The following is a 21,878-nucleotide window of genomic DNA, read 5'->3' as shown; positions in this document are numbered from 1 at the left end:
GTGTTAGGATATGTTTTTATTCAAGACCGTTGGTTTTATGAAATGTACATTACATTTGAATAGTCATCTTGGTTGTGGTTGTGGTGACAGATAATATGGACATTGACATTTTTTAAAGGTACAATGCAGCTGTTTTTACATCATTATCAAATCATTTCTGGGTAACAATAAGTACAATTTCTCAAGCCAAACATTTACGAGGAGCCGGTGTTTGATATATCTGCACAGGTGTTGTTAGACCCGAGACAAGGTCAATATATCCTCCAATGACCGGCTTCGAGGGCATTATCACTTTTATACAACATGCTCAAATAATGACTGACATATTTTAATTAAAAACTTTATACAGATTCATTTATTCATACTATTTCTATCCAAGCCGGCTGGTCGTTCGTTCTGTTGGTTCATTTGCCAGAGACACGACCCAGTCGTTCAGGCTTTTTGTTCTGTATCCAAGGACACAACCCAGTCGTTCAACCTAAATGTTCTATTGCCATACTGGCTGTCAACTTTATTTTCCCTTGCTGGCTAACTAGCCAACTACGGCTAATTTACAGTCACATCAAGCAGTGCAGCCAGAATAACAGCAAAGTAGCCTCATTTGAATTTGTTTAAGCTGTTCTCTAGTGACATTTGTTTGGATACATTCATAAGAATGAGCTATTGATGCCCGACTTCACCTGGTATAGAAAATGTGCTCTCTCGTCAGAACACTGTTGTTCAGATGAGCTAGCCAACAACACAGCTAACACAATCACTTCAAACTGAAGCAGCAAAGACGACAAGCTAGCTGCATTTTGTTTCGTTTTATCTGTTTTCTGTTGACATGTCCATAAAAATTATGATGATTCATGGTTTCGACTGGCTGAGAAAAGCTGCCTACTTGTCTGTCTCATCCCGACTCCCGACCCCGACACTTTAATTACAATGGGACAGCTGGAGATCGAATTTCAATATTGAAACAATGTTGCAAATGTCAGAGAAACAGACTGCAAGTTTTCTTCCAATCTCTGCTTTTGAAAACCAATTGCTAGTCTAAAAAAAATGGGAGATGATGTCTAGATGCTTTTTACAGTGGAGATCAAGATTATAAATGGTCTGTCTGGAATGATGAGACAGTGGATTACACAGAACAGAATAAATAGGCATTTCAACTTTATTGCTTTAGCCGGTGGAAACTTGTGGAATAGGCACCGGCTGGAATGCGGTTTTAACCAATCAGCGTCCAGGACTAGACCCACCCATTGTACAATAACTTATAACGCAGGCCAAAACTCCACCCATGCAAAACGAGCTGAAATGTCAGGCGGTCATTTCAAAAAGCTCTTACACTAAAAAGGTATCAGCATTTTCACAATTTCACAGTATTATTCAAACCTCAAAGTGTGAAAATATAAAACACAGAAAAATCCTGTTTTTGACAGCACAGCCACTTTAGGGCACCTTTCATAATTTTTCTCTTGGTCATCCACAACGAAAAAAAGATCATGTTCTTTGGCCTTCAACCAGCGTCTTCCATCAAATATCATTCCATTTAAATCGGACAAATATTTCGATGTAATATAGCCTTTTATACGATGTTTGCAATATGCTTAAATATATAAACCTATTTTATAAATCTACAGGCCTACATATTGAGCTACTGAATGTAATGTATGTTGTTGTAAGTCTAGGCCTAATGACTCAGCTATAGGCATATAGCTATGGTAACTGCAGATACAATTGCCTACTTTGTCAAATAATTAGATACAGACCCTACTTTGAAATGGCCTAAATTGCTACGAGTTAGTTACATCTAATTAGCATCAATGCATTCCATGTAAACACAATTTATCTGTGCAATTTTTAAATAGTGTCTGTGAAGATTGCATTGAAGGGTTTGAGTGCACAATCACAAGATATTTTGCAATTGCCTGCTGCTTTTGTAGTTTTTTGTTTTTATGAATTAATTGATTGATTGCGGGTCTAATTTTCTAGAACCTCTTTCCCAACTCATTCCTTCTCTGATCAATATTTGGATTTACTCAAAATAAATGTACAGTAATTTAATTTAATTCATTGTGAATTTCCCAAGTGGACATAAATTAGGCCCATGTATTAACCTAATATTGTTAATTTTTACATTCTGCTGAAATATTTCGTCATGAAACGACTTTGCTTTTTCATCTGTTGTTTTTAATTAAAACAATTCAATATGGCCTACATATATCAAATGTTTTTAATTCCTAGTAGAATAAAATACATTTGAACACGTTTCTAATGTATGGTTTATCTTGTAGCCGAGAGTATAGAATATTGTCTTCATTAATTTGTCTAATAATATGTGAGAAACTTTGGAGGTGTGCACATTGGTCTGACAGGTCTGAAATAATGTAGGCTTCGCACACCATCAATGTGCTTTAGTGTTTCCCTTATCTTATCTATTATCCATTAAGTTCATTACCATTAGCATAACGCTTAATTTCAGCATAACATATTTTACAATTGTAGCTAGGTCTAATAGGCTTATGTTTGATGTAGGTTGCCGCATAGCCTTTTTCTGTCATCATATAGGCCTATAGGCTACGTGTATTTTTCTTTTCTTTTATAGTCAATCTATCTATGACTGCGTAAATGTACAGCCATGCAGGCTTATTTGTTCAAGGCAGAAATCAGGGCCACAATGTTGCTCTAAGACCTGATAGGCTATCCCACCACGGTGGCAACATTGTTACAAACGTCTTCGTGTAACCATTCGAATCTTCAAAGTATCCTTCTAATTATGCTGTGATTAGCTTTTTTATCTGCATAAAAGTGTGATCGCATGTGAGCTATCACTATGTTGCATCTTTCAACATATAGAATGAAAGAAGTCTTCTTGTCTCACTTGGCAATATATTTTTGCGGGAGCGACACCAGAACTGTCATCACTAGCATCTATAGAGTCATTGTTCTATACCCACGAAGTCATAAACCTCTCCCATTTCAACAATTTATTTTCTTAAAAATGTGATTTTAAACCTAACTCTATCATTAACCCTAACCTTAACCATACGGCTAACTCATTTTTGAGCAGCACGAGCGATGAGAATGCCCTGTTAATGCTTCCGGTTTGTCGCTACGGCAACGGTTACATGCTAACCAGAACTTGAAGCTGTAAGAGCGAGGCAGATGCTGCACCGTACTGTTTACAGCTGCTGTTTTAGGCAAAACTAACATAGTTGTTGCAGTTACATATTCATAAGAAAAGTGGAGTTGATTTTTTTCAATTAAATTTGTAATCATGAGTCAACGACAGGTTTTACAAGGTACGATCATTTGTAGTTGCAATATTTCAAGACTGTTTTCAAAGCTGTTTTGAATTAACCTCAAGAGTAAAGATAGTGCCTGCAAAACGTAGCTGAAGAACAGTTTACATTTTTTAATACTAATGGATCGTTAATTTTTGCCTTTTAGTGTTTGAGCAGTTTCAGAAATCAAGGACACAGTTTGTGCAGACTATTGCTGAGCTTGCGACAAGACCGCAAAACATTGAAACTTTACAAAATGCTGGTAAATTGGGACTTGGGTACCCATTTCTGTATATATGTATTTTTTCAAAACAATATTCTATTTTAGCTGACTTTCATTTATGTGCTGATCACAGTTCTATCGATAACTTATAACAAGACAGAATTCCTTTCCTACACGTCCCCCCTCTAGGTGTGATGTCCCTGCTGAGGCCTTTACTGCTAGATGTGGTTCCTACCATCCAGCAGACAGCTGCTCTGGCTCTGGGAAGACTGGCCAGCTACAATGAAGATCTGGCAGAGGCCGTCGTCAAGGGAGACATCCTCCCACAACTCATCTACTCCCTGGCCGAGCAGAACGTATGTCTGTGTGTGTCTGTGAGTGTGAACGTGTGTGTGTGTGTGTGTGTGTATACACCAACATACACTCCCTCATTCACCCTGCTGAATGGTGTCCCTGACCCTGAGAGTGTGTTGGCATTGTACCCTGGGCAGGGGGCCACTCCAAAGGCTAAAGCACCCTTCACACCACATCAGGGCCTCTCTCTCTCAATCTGCCTTCTCACAGGGGTCTGCATGCATAGTTAATACTCTGAATGTAAACTCTCGTTTAAAGATTCAATATGTTGAAATCGCTCCGCCATTTTCTGATTGCTAACATTCCAATAGGTCGCGTAATTTCAGTTTATGTGACAAAACAAGCAATGTGTACAGAGAATCATTGTACCATATAAACTCGCTGAGAAATATATTTTTTCAATAACCCAAAGTATTGTATTTTCAGCTGTTTGAAGCTGGAGTGTGAAAGCAGAACTTAAAGCTGCAATCTGTAACTTTTCGGCCGTCCCGACCAAATTCACATAGAAATATGAGTTATAGATCTGTCATTGTTATTGAAAGAAAGTCTAAGAAGTAGTAGATCGGTTCTATGTGCCCTATTTCTATGCATCCAGTTCTTATGTTTCGTTTTTGCATCTTTTACTTTTGGTTTCAGCTTCAAACAGCTGAAAATACAATATTTTCGGTTATGGAAAATATGTTTCAATGCGGTTTAGATGGTACAATGATTCTCAACACTATACTTGCTAATTTTGTCATATAATCTGAAATTAGGCGAACTATTCGAATTTTAGCAACCAGGAAATGCCACAGTGATTTCTGCATAGTGCATCTCTAAGAACAAGAAGCATAGAAATAGTGCACATAGAGAAGCTCTATCGCTTCTTAGACCTGCTTTCAATGCGTGACAAATGTACAACTCACATTTCTATGTGAATTTAGTCAGTTCACCCAAAAAGTTACATTTTGCAGCTTTAAAGAGCATCTGCTAAATGTGAATTAAATGTTTCTTCCTTCCATCTGCTAAATGTGTATGAAATGTTTTCTCCTTCCATCTGCGTGTGTGTGTATTAAATGTTTTCTCCTTCCATCTGCGTGTGTGTGTATTAAATGTTTTCTCCTTCCATCTGCGTGTGTGTGTATTACATGTTTTCTCTTTCCATCTGCTAAATGTGTATTAAATGTTTCTTCCTTCCATCTGCTAAATGTGTATGAAATGTTTTCTCCTTCCATCTGCGTGTGTGTGTATGAAATGTTTTCTCCTTCCATCTGCGTGTGTGTGTATTAAATGTTTTCTCCTTCCATCTGCGTGTGTGTGTATTAAATGTTTTCTTCTTCCATCTGCGTGTGTGTGTATTAAATGTTTTCTTCTTCCATCTGCGTGTGTGTGTATTACATGTTTTCTCTTTCCATCTGCTAAATGTGTATTAAATGTTTCTTCCTTCCATCTGCTAAATGTGTATGAAATGTTTTCTCCTTCCATCTGCGTGTGTGTGTATGAAATGTTTTCTCCTTCCATCTGCGTGTGTGTGTATTAAATGTTTTCTCCTTCCATCTGCGTGTGTGTGTATTAAATGTTTTCTCCTTCCATCTGCGTGTGTGTGTATTAAATGTTTTCTTCTTCCATCTGCGTGTGTGTGTATTACATGTTTTCTCTTTCCATCTGCTAAATGTGTATTAAATGTTTTCTCTTTCCATCTGCTAAATGTGTATTAAATGTTTTATCCTGCTATCTCTGTGTGTGTGTGTGTGTGTATATTTAATGTTTTCTCCTTCAATCTGTGTGTGTGTAGCGGTTCTATAAGAAGGCAGCAGCATTTGTCCTGCGTGCAGTGGCCAAGCACAGCCCTGCTTTGGCCCAGGCCGTGGTGGACTGTGGGGCGCTGGATGCTCTGGTCATTTCTCTGGAGGAGTTTGACCCTGACGTCAAGGAGGCTGCCGCCTGGGCTCTGGGGTACATTGCACGCCACAATGCAAGTAAGGACATACAGTGCCTTGCGAAAGTATTCGGCCCCCTTGAACTTTGCGACCTTTTGCCACATTTCAGGCTTCAAACATAAAGATATAAATCTGTATTTTTTTGTGAAGAATCAACAACAAGTGGGACACAATCATGAAATGGAACGACATTTATGGGATATTTCAAACTTTTTTAACAAATCAAAAACTGGGCGTGCAAAATTATTCAGCCCCCTTAAGTTAATGCTTTGTAGCGCCACCTTTTGCTGCGATTACAGCTGTAAGTCGCTTGGGGTATGTCTTTATCAGTTTTGCACATCGAGAGACTGACATTTTTTCCCATTCCTCCTTGCAAAACAGCTCGAGCTCAGTGAGTTTGGATGGAGAGCATTTGTGAACAGCAGTTTTCAGTTCTTTCCACAGATTCTCGATTGGATTCAGGTCTGGACTTTGACTTGGCCATTCTAACACCTGGATATGTTTATTTTTGAACCATTCCATTGTAGATTTTGCTTTATGTTTTGGATCATTGTCTTGTTGGAAGACAAATCTCTGTCCCAGTCTCAGGTCTTTTGCAGACTCCATCAGGTTTTCTTCCAGAATGGTCCTGTATTTGGCTCCATCCATCTTCCCATCAATTTTAACCATCTTCCCTGTCCCTGCTGAAGAAAAGCAGGCCCAAACCATGATGCTGCCACCACCATGTTCGACAGTTGGGATGGTGTGTTCAGGGTATTGCTTTTACGCCAAACATAACGTTTTGCATTGTTGCCAAAAAGTTCCATTTTGGTTTCATCTGACCAGAGCACCTTCTTCCACATGTTTGGTGTGTCTCCCAGGTGGCTTGTGGCAAACTTTAAACGACACTTTTTATGGATATCTTTAAGAAATGTCTTTCTTCTTGCCACTCTTCCATAAAGGCCAGATTTGTGCAATATACGACTGATTGTTGTCCTATGGACAGAGTCTCCCACCTCAGCTGTAGATCAATTGCAGTTCATCCAGAGTGATCATGGGCCTCTTGGCTGCATCTCTGATCAGTCTTCTCCTTGTATGAGCTGAAAGTTTAGAAGGACGGCCAGTTCTTGGTAGATTTGCAGTGGTCTGATACTTCTTCCATTTCAATATTATCGCTTGCACAGTGCTCCTTGGGATGTTTAAAGCTTGGGAAATCTTTTTGTATCCAAATCCGGCTTTAAACTTCTTCACAACAGTATCTCGGACCTGCCTGGTGTGTTCCTTGTTCTTCATGATGCTCTCTGCGCTTTTAACGGACCTCTGAGACTATCACAGTGCAGGTGCATTTATACGGAGACTTGATTACACACAGGTGGATTGTATTTATCATCATTAGTCATTTAGGTCAACATTGGATCATTCAGAGATCCTCACTGAACTTCTGGAGAGAGTTTGCTGCACTGAAAGTAAAGGGGCTGAATAATTTTGCACGCCCAATTTTTCAGTTTTTGATTTGTTAAAAAAGTTTGAAATATCCAATAAATGTCGTTCCACTTTATGATTGTGTCCCACTTGTTGTTGATTCTTCACAAAAATATACAGTTTTATATCTTTATGTTTGAAGCCTGAAATGTGGCAAAAGTTTGCAAAGTTCAAGGGGGCCGAATACTTTCGCAAGGCACTGTAGTATACACAGACCAGGGGTTGGAACCGATTCAGGGAACAGAACCAAGAAATGGAGAATAACAACATTTTTCATGGAACAGAAACGGAACTGAGAATGAAACTGATCCATACTGTTCCAGAACAAAACCATTAGTTTAAAGGCATGGGAATCAGTTAATAACATTCTTTTAAGTTCTAGGCCTTTTTCTCCAGTCCCTCAAAAACAATGCAACAAAGAACTGATGCAAAGCCTTCACTCTCTCACTCAGAAACGTTTTCCAGTGTCTGCCTGCCAGCTGAACATCTTTACCAGTGTGTGTGCATGTTAAGGCTACCTGCCCCTCCCCCTTCAAACCACAAGCTACTGTAGCCCCTCCCCCCTTCAAAGCATATGTCACTGTACTGACGTTACCATAGGCTACTGTACTGACATTACCATAGCTAATGTACTGACGTTACCATAGGTTACTGTACTGATGTTACCATAGGCTACTGTACTGATGTTACCATAGGCTACTGTACTAATGTTACCATAGGCTACTGTACTGACGTTACCATAGTCTACTGTACTGATGTTACCATAGGCTACTGTACTGATGTTACCATAGGCTACTATACTGATGTTACCATAGTCTACTGTACTGACGTTACCATAGGCTACTGTACTGATGTTACCATAGGCTAATGTACTGATGTTACCATAGGCTACTGTACTGATGTTACCATAGGTTACTGTACTGATGTTACCATAGGCTACTGTACTGATGTTACCATAGGTTACTGTACTGATGTTACCATAGACTACTGTACTGATGTTACCATATACTTCTGTCCTGATGTTACCATAGGTTACTGTACTGATGTTACCATAGGTTACTGTACTGATGTTACCATAGGCTACTGTACTGACATTACCATAGGTTACTGTACTGATGTTACCATAGGCTACTGTACTGATGTTACCATAGGCTACTGTACTGATGTTACCATAGGCTACTGTACTGATGTTACCATAGGTTACTGTACTGATGTTACCATAGGCTACTGTACTGATGTTACCATAGACTACTGTACTGATGTTACCATAGGGTACTGTGCTGATGTTACCATAGGTTACTGTACTGATGTTACCAGAGACTTCTGTACTGATGTTACCATAGACTTCTGTACTGATGTTACCATAGGTTACTGTACTGATGTTACCATAGGCTACTGTACTGATGTTACCATAGTCTACTGTACTGACGTTACCATAGGCTACTGTACTGACGTTACCATAGGCTAATGTACTGACGTTACCATAGGCTAATGTACTGACGTTACCATAGGCTACTGTACTGATGTTACCATAGGTTACTGTACTGATGTTACCATAGGCTACTGTACTGATGTTACCATAGGTTACTGTACTGATGTTACCATAGGCTACTGTACTGATGTTACCATAGGTTACTGTACTGATGTTACCATAGACTACTGTACTGATGTTACCATAGACTTCTGTCCTGAAGTTACCATATGTTACTGTACTGATGTTACCATAGGTTACTGTACTGATGTTACCATAGGCTACTGTACTGACATTACCATAGGTTACTGTACTGATGTTACCATAGGCTACTGTACTGATGTTACCATAGGCTACTGTACTGATGTTACCATAGGTTACTGTACTGATGTTACCATAGGCTACTGTACTGATGTTACCATAGACTACTGTACTGATGTTACCATAGGTTACTGTGCTGATGTTACCATAGGTTACTGTACTGATGTTACCATAGACTTCTGTACTGATGTTACCATAGACTACTGTACTGATGTTACCATAGGCTACTGTACTGATGTTACTATAGACTACTGTACTGATGTTACCATAGGCTACTGTACTGATGTTACCATAGGCTACTGTACTGATGTTACCATAGTCTACTGTACTGACGTTACCATAGGCTACTGTACTGACGTTACCATAGGCTAATGTACTGACGTTACCATAGGCTAATGTACTGACGTTACCATAGGCTACTGTACTGATGTTACCATAGGTTACTGTACTGATGTTACCATAGGCTACTGTACTGATGTTACCATAGACTACTGTACTGATGTTAACATAGGTTACTGTACTGATGTTACCATAGGCTACTGTACTGATGTTACCATAGGTTACTGTACTGATGTTACCATAGACTACTGTACTGATGTTACCATAGACTTCTGTCCTGATGTTACCATAGGTTACTGTACTGATGTTACCATAGGTTACTGTACTGATGTTACCATAGGCTACTGTACTGACATTACCATAGGTTACTGTACTGATGTTACCATAGGCTACTGTACTGATGTTACCATAGGCTACTGTACTGATGTTACCATAGGCTACTGTACTGATGTTACCATAGGTTACTGTACTGATGTTACCATAGGCTACTGTACTGATGTTACCATAGACTTCTGTACTGATGTTACCATAGACTACTGTACTGATGTTACCATAGGCTACTGTACTGATGTTACCATAGACTTCTGTACTGATGTTACCATAGACTACTGTACTGATGTTACCATAGGCTACTGTACTGACATTACCATAGGTTACTGTACTGACATTACCATAGGTTACTGTTCTGATGTTACCATAGGTTACTGTACTGATGTTACCATAGACTTCTGTACTGATGTTACCATAGGTTACTGTGCTGATGTTACCATAGGTTACTGTAGTGATGTTACCATAGGCTACTGTGCTGATGTTACCATAGGTTACTGTACTGATGTTACCATAGACTTCTGTACTGATGTTACCATAGGCTACTGTACTGACATTACCATAGGTTACTGTTCTGATGTTACCATAGGTTACTGTACTGATGTTACCATAGGCTACTGTACTGATGTTACCATAGACTACTGTACTGATGTTACCATAGGTTACTGTGCTGATGTTACCATAGGTTACTGTACTGATGTTACCATAGGCTACTGTACTGATGTTACCATAGACTACTGTACTGATGTTACCATAGGTTACTGTACTGATGTTACCATAGGCTACTGTACTGATGTTACCATAGACTACTGTACTGATGTTACCATAGGTTACTGTGCTGATGTTACCATAGGTTACTGTACTGATGTTACCATAGACTTCTGTACTGATGTTACCATAGACTACTGTACTGATGTTACCATAGGCTACTGTACTGATGTTACCATAGACTTCTGTACTGATGTTACCATAGACTACTGTACTGATGTTACCATAGAATACTGTACTGATGTTACCATAGTCTACTGTACTGATGTTACCATAGTCTACTGTACTGATGTTACCATAGTCTGCTGTACTGATGTTACCATAGGTTACTGTACTGATGTTACCATAGTCTACTGTACTGATGTTACCATAGTCTGCTGTACTGATGTTACCATAGACTACTGTACTGATGTTACCATAGACTACTGTACTGATGTTACCATAGGTTACTGTACTGATGTTACCATAGGCTACTGTCCTGATGTTACCATAGGTTACTGTACTGATGTTACCATAGACTTCTGTACTGATGTTACCATAGACTTCTGTACTGATGTTACCATAGACTAATGTACTGATGTTACCATAGACTTATGTACTGATGTTACCATAGACTAATGTACTGATGTTACCATAGGTTACTGTACTGATGTTACCATAGGCTACTGTACTGATGTTACCATAGGCTACTGTACTGATGTTACTATAGGCTACTGTACTGATGTTACCGTAGGTTACTGTACTGATGTTACCATAGGTTACTGTACTGATGTTACCATAGGTTACTGTACTGATGTTACCATAGGTTACTGTACTGATGTTACCATAGGCTAATGTACTGATGTTACCATAGGCTACTGTACTGATGTTACCATAGACTACTGTACTGATGTTACCATAGGCTACTTTACTGATGTTACCATAGACTTCTGTACTGATGTTACCATAGGCTACTGTACTGATGTTACCATAGTCTACTGTACTGACGTTACCATAGGCTACTGTACTGACGTTACCATAGGCTAATGTGCTGACGTTACCATAGGCTAATGTACTGACGTTACCATAGGCTACTGTACTGATGTTACCATAGGTTACTGTACTGATGTTACCATAGGCTACTGTACTGATGTTACCATAGTCTACTGTACTGATGTTACCATAGGCTACCCTACTGATGTTACCATAGACTACTGTACTGATGTTACCATAGGCTAATGTACTGACGTTACCATAGACTTCTGTACTGATGTTACCATAGACTACTGTACTGATGTTACCATAGACTACTGTACTGATGTTACCATAGGTTACTGTACTGATGTTACTGTACTGACATTACCATAGGCTACTGTACAGACGTTACCATAGGTTACTGTACTGATGTTACCATAGGTTACTGTACTGATGTTACCATAGGTTACTGTACTGATGTTACCATAGGCTACTGTACTGATGTTACCATAGTCTACTGTACTGATGTTACCATAGTCTACTCTACTGATGTTACCATAGGCTACTGTACTGATGTTACCATAGGCTACTGTACTGATGTTACCATAGACTTCTGTACTGATGTTACCATAGACTACTGTACTGATGTTACTATAGGCTACTGTACTGATGTTACCATAGACTTCTGTACTGATGTTACCATAGGCTACTGTACTGATGTTACCATAGTCTACTGTACTGACGTTACCATAGGCTACTGTACTGACGTTACCATAGGCTAATGTGCTGACGTTACCATAGGCTAATGTACTACTGACGTTACCATAGGCTACTGTACTGATGTTACCATAGGTTACTGTACTGATGTTACCATAGGCTACTGTACTGATGTTACCATAGTCTACTGTACTGATGTTACCATAGGCTACCCTACTGATGTTACCATAGACTTCTGTACTGATGTTACCATAGTCTACTGTACTGATGTTACCATAGACTTCTGTACTGATGTTACCATAGGTTACTGTACTGATGTTACCATAGGTTACTGTACTGATGTTACCATAGGCTACTGTACTGATGTTACCATAGGTTACTGTACTGATGTTACCATAGGCTACTGTACTGACATTACCATAGGTTACTGTACTGATGTTACCATAGGTTAATGTACTGATGTTACCATAGGTTACTGTACTGATGTTACCATAGGCTACTGTACTGATGTTACCATAGTCTACTGTACTGATGTTACCATAGTCTACTGTACTGATGTTACCATAGTCTGCTGTACTGATGTTACCATAGGTTACTGTACTGATGTTACCATAGACTACTGTACTGATGTTACCATAGGTTACTGTACTGATGTTACCATAGGTTACTGTACTGACATTACCATAGGCTACTGTACTGACATTACCATAGGTTACTGTACTGATGTTACCATAGGTTACTGTACTGATGTTACCATAGGTTACTGTACTGATGTTACCATAGGTTACTGTACTGACATTACCATAGGCTACTGTACTGACATTACCATAGGTTACTGTGCTGATGTTACCATAGGTTACTGTACTGATGTTACCATAGGTTACTGTACTGATGTTACCATAGTCTACTGTACTGATGTTACCATAGGCTACTGTACTGATGTTACCATAGTCTACTGTACTGATGTTACCATAGGTTACTGTACTGATGTTACCATAGACTACTGTGCTGATGTTACCATAGGTTACTGTACTGATGTTACCATAGGCTACTGTACTGATGTTACCATAGGCTAATGTACTGGCGTTACAATCATGATTCTGAAGATCAGGAAAGAGATTTTGATTCGCTAGAGAAAAATGGATGAACTTTTCATTGCCAGTTAATATACTATAGGCTTTGTTATCACATTTAATGTTGGATTTATTAACTACAAAAAGGTAAGACGTGTTGGTAATTCTGGTGAAGCTCTGCAAACATAGGCTTGTTATCTCGCTAGCTCAAGCTTGTTAGCTACTGTAGCTAGCTCAAAGGACATTCAACGTTCCTTCATAGAAGTCGCTCCTCCATAGGTATAATTCTGTGGACCTAATTCAGATAATACATGTCATAACAAGATGTCCAGCACTTCAAGCCTCCTCCTCAACCCTCTCTTGCTCTCTCCCCACCCACAAAATGTCAGTCGCATCTTGCGCCATAGGCTACACTCGTCTTTCCGTCGCGCATGTAAACAACTAGCTTACCTGCTCTATCTGCACTGATTGGTGAAGTCATTGAGTGAGCTAAACATTTTTTAAAATGATTTTACAGGTTAAAAAAGGATCTGAAAGGAACAATATAAACCAATACTTTTTCGGGTTCGACCCAATATAGAACTTTATTTTGGTTCTGTTCAGAACGAAACGATTAGAAAATCCTGACACACACATACACACAAGTAACTCGCGTACGGACACACACACACCACACACACACTAACACCCCTCTCTTCTCTGTATGTAGACCTGTCTCAGGAGGTAGTGGATGCGGGGGCCGTTCCTCTGCTGGTGCTGTGTATCCAGGAACCAGAGGTGGCCCTGAAACGCATCGCTGCCTCGGCCCTCAGCGACATCACCAAGCACTCCCCTGAGCTGGCTCAGACTGTGGTCGACACCGGCGCCATCGCACACCTGGCCCAGATGATTCTCAACCCCGACGCCAAGCTGAAGGTGAGGCGGCAGGAACGCTGAGACAAAATAAGGCTTCCTTAAGTCTGACATTATGTTGTCAATGTAAACAGACATAGATGAGGTTAGAATATACAATACAGTCCACTCTTAAATCCTGTATGACACTTTTGTTCTTTCCGCCATCCCTTTCTTCACTTCCTCTCCTTCTCCCCTGTCTTTTTCTCTCTTCTCTCCCCCCTCCCCCTCTCTCCTTCCATTCAGAGGCAGGTGTTCTCTGCGCTGAGTCAGATCAGTAAGCACTCAGTGGACCTGGCTGAGATGGTGGTGGAGGCAGAGATCTTCCCTGCTGTCCTGGCCTGCCTCCGAGACCCTGACGAGTATGTCAGGAAGAACGTCACCACGCTGATGAGAGAGATCACCAAACACACACCTGAGGTACACCCACACACACCAAACATCAGAGGTACACAGACACTACACACACCAGACATCAGAACACACACTCATTGACACCAAACACACACTAGGGGTACCAAACTCCCTAACACACCACCATATTCTCACATGTGCTCCTACCCTCGCCCGGATGTGTGTGTATGTGTACAGCTGTCTCAGATGATCGTGAACACGGGTGGTGTGGCGGCGGTGATTGACTACCTGGGTGATAGCCATGGTAACGTGCGGTTGCCAGGGATCATGATGCTTGGATACGTGGCTGCTCACTCTGAAAACCTTGCCATGGCCGTCATCGTCTCTAAGGTATGTGTGTGCCAGGGTTGGGGCCAATTCAGAATTTCAGAAATTAATTCAATTGAAACAATGAATTTGAATTTAATTTGGATTGGCCACACCCCACAGAAAGCAGAAATTGAATCGAATTTGACTTGAAAAAATGTAGAATTGAATAAAAGCAATTCAAAGCAATTCAACTGAGATGTGAAACATGAAAGTCTTTTTAATTTGACAAATATTTTATCAAAAGGATATGCCACTCATTAACGCAAAGAATACATATATATAGTTTCAAATATTAGTTTGATTATAACTCAAAGATGTCAAACAGTGTTTATCTTTGTCATGTTAGATTGGGGACTCCCTAAAAACACGCCACTTCGATACAGCAAAAAGTTACTTTTTATAGCAGGTTAGGAGAGCATTTTCGCTAACCTTAACTCTTTTCCTAACCTTAACCTAATTCTACTAACCTGCTACGTTAATTCTCCTAACCTGCTATGAAAAAGGCACATCCGGGAATAGCTGTATCGAAGTTGCGTGTTTTAGGGAATCTTGTTAGATTGTTCCTTTCCATACTGCAGTGTTTGATCAAATGCATTCTGGGTAGAATAAAAAAATATTATGATGTTTATAAATTATCGGAATGATGAATTATTATAGACAACCCACAACATGATCTTAGCATATTTAAAGACCCCTGTAATTATTTTAAATAGTTTTAGGAGAACTAGCTTTAAAAACTAAATGTTTCAACCTCAGGCTACATGGTAGTTGTGATCATACATGATGTCAAAATAAACATTACTATTGTGATGTGCAGAATAAATAAGCCATTTGAATTGCTTCCGGTGGTGTGTGGCCAATTCACAACTCAATTCAGATATGACCCCAATCCTGGTGTGTGGCCAATTCACAACTCAATTCAGATATGACCCCAATTCTGGTGTGTGGCCAATTCAAATTCAATTCAAATTCAATAATTTAATTGAAATTCAAGAGCAATTCACAACTCAATTCAGATATGACCCCAATCCTGGTGTGTGCACTGTGCATCGCCTGCAAGCTCTGTGCTCTCTCTTCCTCCCTCTCTCTCCTTCATAACCTCTCTCCTGTCCTCCCTGCTTGTTGTTGCTCCTCCGGCCCTGTAGGGAGTGCCCCAGCTGGCCATCTGTCTGTCTGAGGAGCCAGAGGAACATATCAAGGCAGCAACAGCGTGGGCGTTTGGCCAGATCGGCCGCCACACCCCGGAGCACGCCAGGGCCGTTGCCACGGCTAACGTCCTGCCCAGCCTGCTGGCTCTCTACATGGACACAGACAGCTCCGAGGACCTGCAGGTCAAGGTAGGGTCATAGGTCAATGTTGTCACAAGTTACCAGAAGCTTGTGTAGTAGACACAGGGTGCTACTGAAGCTCTGCACTGAACATTTCTGAGGGTCATAAGACCAACAAACAATAAACGGACCATAGCGTATCCTGTATCATCCTGAGTCCTGACCCCCCCTCCACCCAGGCTAAGAAGGCTCTTAAGAGCATCCTACCAAAGTGCAACTACCTGCCTGCTCTGGAGCCCCTGCTCTACGAAGCTCCCAGCAACATCCTCAAACACGTCGTCTGCCAGTTCAGCAAGGTGGGGGCGTGTTTATCAACTTTTATTTACATAAGCCTCTTCACACTACTAGGTATTGCAGAATGGGCCCACACGGGCCCCACACTGCCTAATAATGTTTTAGTTCTAAAAATCAGACTGTGTAAATCCAGTCTCTGACTATTTTGAACCATGTTTGGGAGATTATATTTTCATTAGTTCATTTTAAAAGTGCAATTAAATCCAAGATTAGGCTTGATCTCTGTTCGGGAAACCTAACCCGAAGGTTTGATTCAGACAGTCCAGAAAGTCCAATGCTTTGTAATCCCTATTCCCCCCCCCCCCACCCCCACCCTCTCCCTCCCCCTCTCCAGGTGCTGCCCCATGACAGCAAGGCTCGTCGTCTTTTTGTGACCAGTGGAGGCTTGAAGAAGGTTCAGGAGATTAAGGCTGATCCTGGATCTGCCCTGCAGGAGTACATCAACACTATCAACAGCTGTTACCCTGAGGAGATAGTCAGGTACACACACACACACACACACACACACACACACACACACACACACACACACACACACACACACACACACACACACACACACACACACACACACACACACACACACACACACACACACACACACACACACACACGCCATGTAATTGACTAATTTACTGGCTATAACATCAGTTGAATCTAATGTGTTTCTACTAGCAGACATTCTCTCAGCCCCAAGTGCACCTTTGTTATGTTCTCCTGCTGTAGATACTACTCCCCCGGCTACTCAGAGACTCTGCTGGAGCGGTTAGAGAAGTACCAGCCTGTCTGAGGGTCTGGGGCTCACATCCCCTCCTTACTGATACAGAATGTGATATTACCGTTTTACTGTTTCACCCTCATCCATGAATATGAGGACAGAAGACTCTATAAAACATGATTTTATTATTGCACTGATTCTGTTGTCTGTCTTTGTATGTGCATTATCATAGCTGAGTTGGCCTATGTGAGCATTTGAAGAGGAATGACAAACTACCTCATTAATTTGCTGAACAAGTAATTTACTAGTACCTTTGAAACATTGTATATGCACCTAGTTTTGTGTTATTTAATTGTTTTTAACCTTTATTTAACCAGGCAAGTCAGTTAAGAACAAATTCTTATTGACAATGACAGCCTAGGAACAGTAGGTTAAATGCCTTGTTCAGGGGCAGAATGACAGATTTTTACCTTGTCAGCTCAGGGATTCAATCTAGCAACCTTTCGGTTACTGACCCAACGCCCTAACCACTAGACTAGCTGTTAATATTCAGAGGGTTTTATATTTAAGCAATAAGGCCAGAGAGGTTGTGTAAACGGCCAATATACCACGGCTAAAGGCTGTTCTTAACGTGGAGTACCACAAACCCGAGGTGCCTTATTGCTATTATAAACTGGTTACCAACGTAATTAGAACAGTAAAAATAAATGTTTTGTCATAGCCATGGTATATGGTCTGATATACCACGGCTGTCAGACAATCAGCATTCAGGGCTCGAACCACCCAGGTTATATTTAAAGGATTTATTACGTTTTTGGTGTTAGAAACCCAATCATCCAGCATGCAGGTATTAAACCAAGAAGGATAGAAATGTAATGTAACAAGCCTAATACCAACCCCAAAAAATCGTTAAAACAGGTCAGTGAAAAAAAACATTAAACCAATATTAGATACGAACTATGCTGTTTTATTTCCATATTTCCACCTTAAAATAATGTTTCCTACGATGACCTGTATGTAGATGCATCTTCTTCGTTCATAGAAGGTGTTTCCGTTCGATGAATTTACGGGATATCATCTTATAACCTAGAAGGTCTACTCAGTTGGATGTTAACAAATTAATTCAGATTATTATTAAGAAATGTACTTGCCATTTTCGATCGTACAGACGGAATGTTGTTGAGAGCTGTCTTTAGGTGTATTTTGTGCGGTTGTTGTAGACTACCGTACAGACCCGTATCAGTTGTAACCAGCACTCTGCTACCCCCTGGCGGCCGCTTTCTCCTCCCAGCTCACATTTCCTTTCTCCAACAGCCGTGCCGCACATGGCGACCCTCCCCTCTTTGTTTACTGGCCCCGGCAAGCTTTAACTAGGGATTGCATTGACGGTAAAATAAATAAATATATGATTGATGTGTGTGCGAGGGTTTCTAACCACTGTATCAGCCTATGTGACGCTATTGACACATATGGGCGAAGAGCCTTTTATTGAATTGTTTTATTTAACCTTTATTTCAACTAGGCAAGTAAGTTAAGAACAAATTCTTATTTACAATGACGGCCTACCAAAAGGCAAAAGGCCTCCTGCGGGGTCCAGGGCTGGGATTAAAAATAAAAAATGAATGAAATAAGAATATAGGTCAAAATACACATCACGACAAGAGAGACAACACAGCACTACATAAAGAGAGACCTAAAGACAACAACGTAGTATGTTTCATTAGCATATAAACCACAGGACTGGACATGACCACCAGAATATTTTCCCTTCTTTAAAAAAAAAATCGCTTGGATATAGAATAGAATGAAGAGACCTCAGCTGTGTTGGATGCCATGTAAATTTGGACAAACACGTGCAGAAATGAAATGGCCCGTGGGGTGCAACAAGGCTGCATAATCAGGAATGGTTTAAGAGTTCACTGTAGTCATGACCCTCAGACAAGAGAGAGAACTCAATGCGAGCTCTCTGGAGCACACGTCAGAATGAATAAAGTATGTCCAAATGAACAGCAACATATTTCTTTTTTCTTTTACAATCTCACTAAATAATGTAAGCTAATTAATAATATAATATTAATATACAGACCAACTGGAAACAAACTATTTTTGTGATGGGGGTTTTGTTTTTGATAGGCTAATGTTAATTAACATAATTGTCGCATTTTAAATAACATTTATTGGAGAGATTTTTTGTTGTTGCAAAAATAACCAAGGCCCTGATACACAATGGATTAATTATAATAAATATTAATATATGCCATTTATCCAAAGCATTTACGGTCTTCCGCACATACATTTCACGTATGGGTAATCCCGGGAATTGAACCTTCCTGACGTTGCAAACCATCTACCAACTGAGCAACAGAGGACTGACTACATTCTGCGGGTGAAACATGGCTCTCGTGTCATTCATGGTCTCTTTTTAGATGTATATGCTGGTTGTCTACTAATTTAGAAATCTGAACTTTTATTTAAGCTACAAAACAAGTCTTCGCATTTCATTATTTTCAAGAGGGTTTTGGAACGATTGTTCACATCGAAGGACAACTAGTTTATTATACATTTTGTTCAAACATTCGATACAGGGCGTGTGAGTACATGTATTCATGGTTAATTAATGTGTATAATTAGTGCGTGCTATGCAATCTGCTCTGCTCCCGGTTGAAGATAAATTGTTTACTTTTACAACGCGATGCTTTCTCTCTTTCTCTGGAAATGGTTTAGTTTCAGTTTTTCACGGTTTTTTCTCACGCCAGTGTGTATTGTTTCTCACGCATGGCTTTGTTGAACCTGCTACCGGTCTTCGTCGGTTGTTGGTTTGAAAACCCTCCAACCTTTCACTTGATCGACACAGCCTCTGCAATCCTGACATCTGTATTTCTTTAACTGCATTCCGGCCGCCTGACTTATTAACCCCATGAAAGCAGAGAAATGGAAAATGCACTTCTTGTGCACACACACAAACACACAAATCAAATCAAACGGTTATCGTTTGCATTATTCCGTTTTTGTTAACGGAGCTATCGAAACCATTTCAGGAAAAGGTAGAAGTTTATTAAGACAATTTTTTTTTTAAAAAGCCCAACTGAACTGTTTTATAGGCCAGTGTTTCCCAAATCGTACCCCCAACAGTTCACATTGTTTACCATTATTTAACGAGGTAAGTCAGTTAAGAACAAATTCTTAATTTCTATGAAGGCCTAGGAACAGTGGGATAACTGCCTTGTTCAGGGCAGAACGAAAGATTTTTACCTTGTCAGCTCAGGGATTTGATTTTACAGCCTTTCAGTTACTAGTCCAATACTCTAACCACCAGCCTACCCGCCTCTAACCCCTAGCCTACCTGCCTCTAACCACCAGCCTACCTGCCTCTAACCACCAGCCTACCTGCCTCTAACCACCAGCCTACCTGCCTCTAACCACCAGCCTACCTGCCTCTAACCACCAGCCTACCTGCCTCTAACCCCTAGCCTACCTGCCTCTAACCACTAGCCTACCTGCCTCTAACCACCAGCCTACCTGCCTCTAACCACCAGCCTACCTGCCTCTAACCACCAGCCTACCTGCCTCTAACCACCAGCCTACCTGCCTCTAACCACCAGCCTACCTGCCTCTAACCACTAGCCTACCTGCCTCTAACCACCAGCCTACCTGCCTCTAACCACCAGCCTACCTGCCTCTAACCACCAGCCTACCTGCCTCTAACCACCAGCCTACCTGCCTCTAACCACCAGCCTACCTGCCTCTAACCACTAGCCTACCTGCCTCTAACCACTAGCCTACCTGCCTCTAACCACTAGCCTACCTGCCTCTAACCACCAGCCTACCTGCCTCTAACCACCAGCCTACCTGCCTCTAACCACCAGCCTACCTGCCTCTAACCACCAGCCTACCTGCCTCTAACCCCTAGCCTACCTGCCTCTAACCACCAGCCTACCTGCCTCTAACCACCAGCCTACCTGCCTCTAACCACCAGCCTACCTGCCTCTAACCACCAGCCTACCTGCCTCTAACCACCAGCCTACCTGCCTCTAACCACCAGCCTACCTGCCTCTAACCACCAGCCTACCTGCCTCTAACCACCAGCCTACCTGCCTCTAACCACTAGCCTACCTGCCTCTAACCACTAGCCTACCTGCCTCTAACCACTAGCCTACCTGCCTCTAACCACCCAGCCTACCTGCCTCTAACCACCAACCTGCCTCTAACCACCAACCTGCCTCTAACCACCAGCCTACCTGCCTCTAACCACCAGCCTACCTGCTTCTAACCACCAGCCTACCTGCCTCTAACCCCTAGCCTACCTGCCTCTAACCCCTAGCCTGCCTGCATCTAACCACTAGCCTACCTGCCTCTAACCCCTAGCCTACCTGCATCTAACCACTAGCCTACCTGCCTCTAACCCCTAGCCTACCTGCCGCCCCCCACATTCTCCTTATAGCCCTGGATAAACACCTCATTCAACTCTGAGGGCTTTATGATTAGTTGATTCGGGTGTGCTTGTCCACGGTTACAATAGGAATGTGTACTGTTGTTGGTACTTGAGGACCAGGGTTGGGAACCCCTTGTATATAGAGGCTATAATTAATATAAATTACAGGTTACTACACGGGGGAAAGTAGCTTCATTAATTCAAATAGATAATTTATTATTAACTGTGTTTTTCTAAACTAAACTGTCAACCAGTGAGTGACCAGTTATTACAGGCCTTGGTTGTTTTAAATTACA

General features: G+C 41.1%; 1 protein-coding gene across 1 annotated transcript; it reads left to right on the top strand.

The window, feature by feature from the left end:
* The first annotated feature begins 3,126 nt into the window (after positions 1-3,126).
* LOC118382427 (sperm-associated antigen 6-like) lies at positions 3,127-17,312 on the top strand. The gene is made up of 11 exons (XM_052501261.1): positions 3,127-3,287; positions 3,436-3,531; positions 3,682-3,848; positions 5,621-5,804; positions 13,906-14,111; positions 14,334-14,507; positions 14,679-14,831; positions 15,956-16,147; positions 16,318-16,434; positions 16,767-16,912; positions 17,159-17,312. Exons 1-11 carry the CDS (start codon positions 3,263-3,265, stop codon positions 17,220-17,222), a joined length of 1,524 nt encoding a protein of 507 aa, XP_052357221.1. The 5' UTR covers positions 3,127-3,262; the 3' UTR covers positions 17,223-17,312.
* The last annotated feature ends 4,566 nt before the right edge of the window (positions 17,313-21,878 follow it).

Source organism: Oncorhynchus keta, chromosome 4 (genome assembly GCF_023373465.1).
Source record: "Oncorhynchus keta strain PuntledgeMale-10-30-2019 chromosome 4, Oket_V2, whole genome shotgun sequence".
Lineage (NCBI taxonomy): Eukaryota > Metazoa > Chordata > Actinopteri > Salmoniformes > Salmonidae > Oncorhynchus > Oncorhynchus keta.
This window is presented reverse-complemented; position numbering and strand designations above follow the sequence as displayed.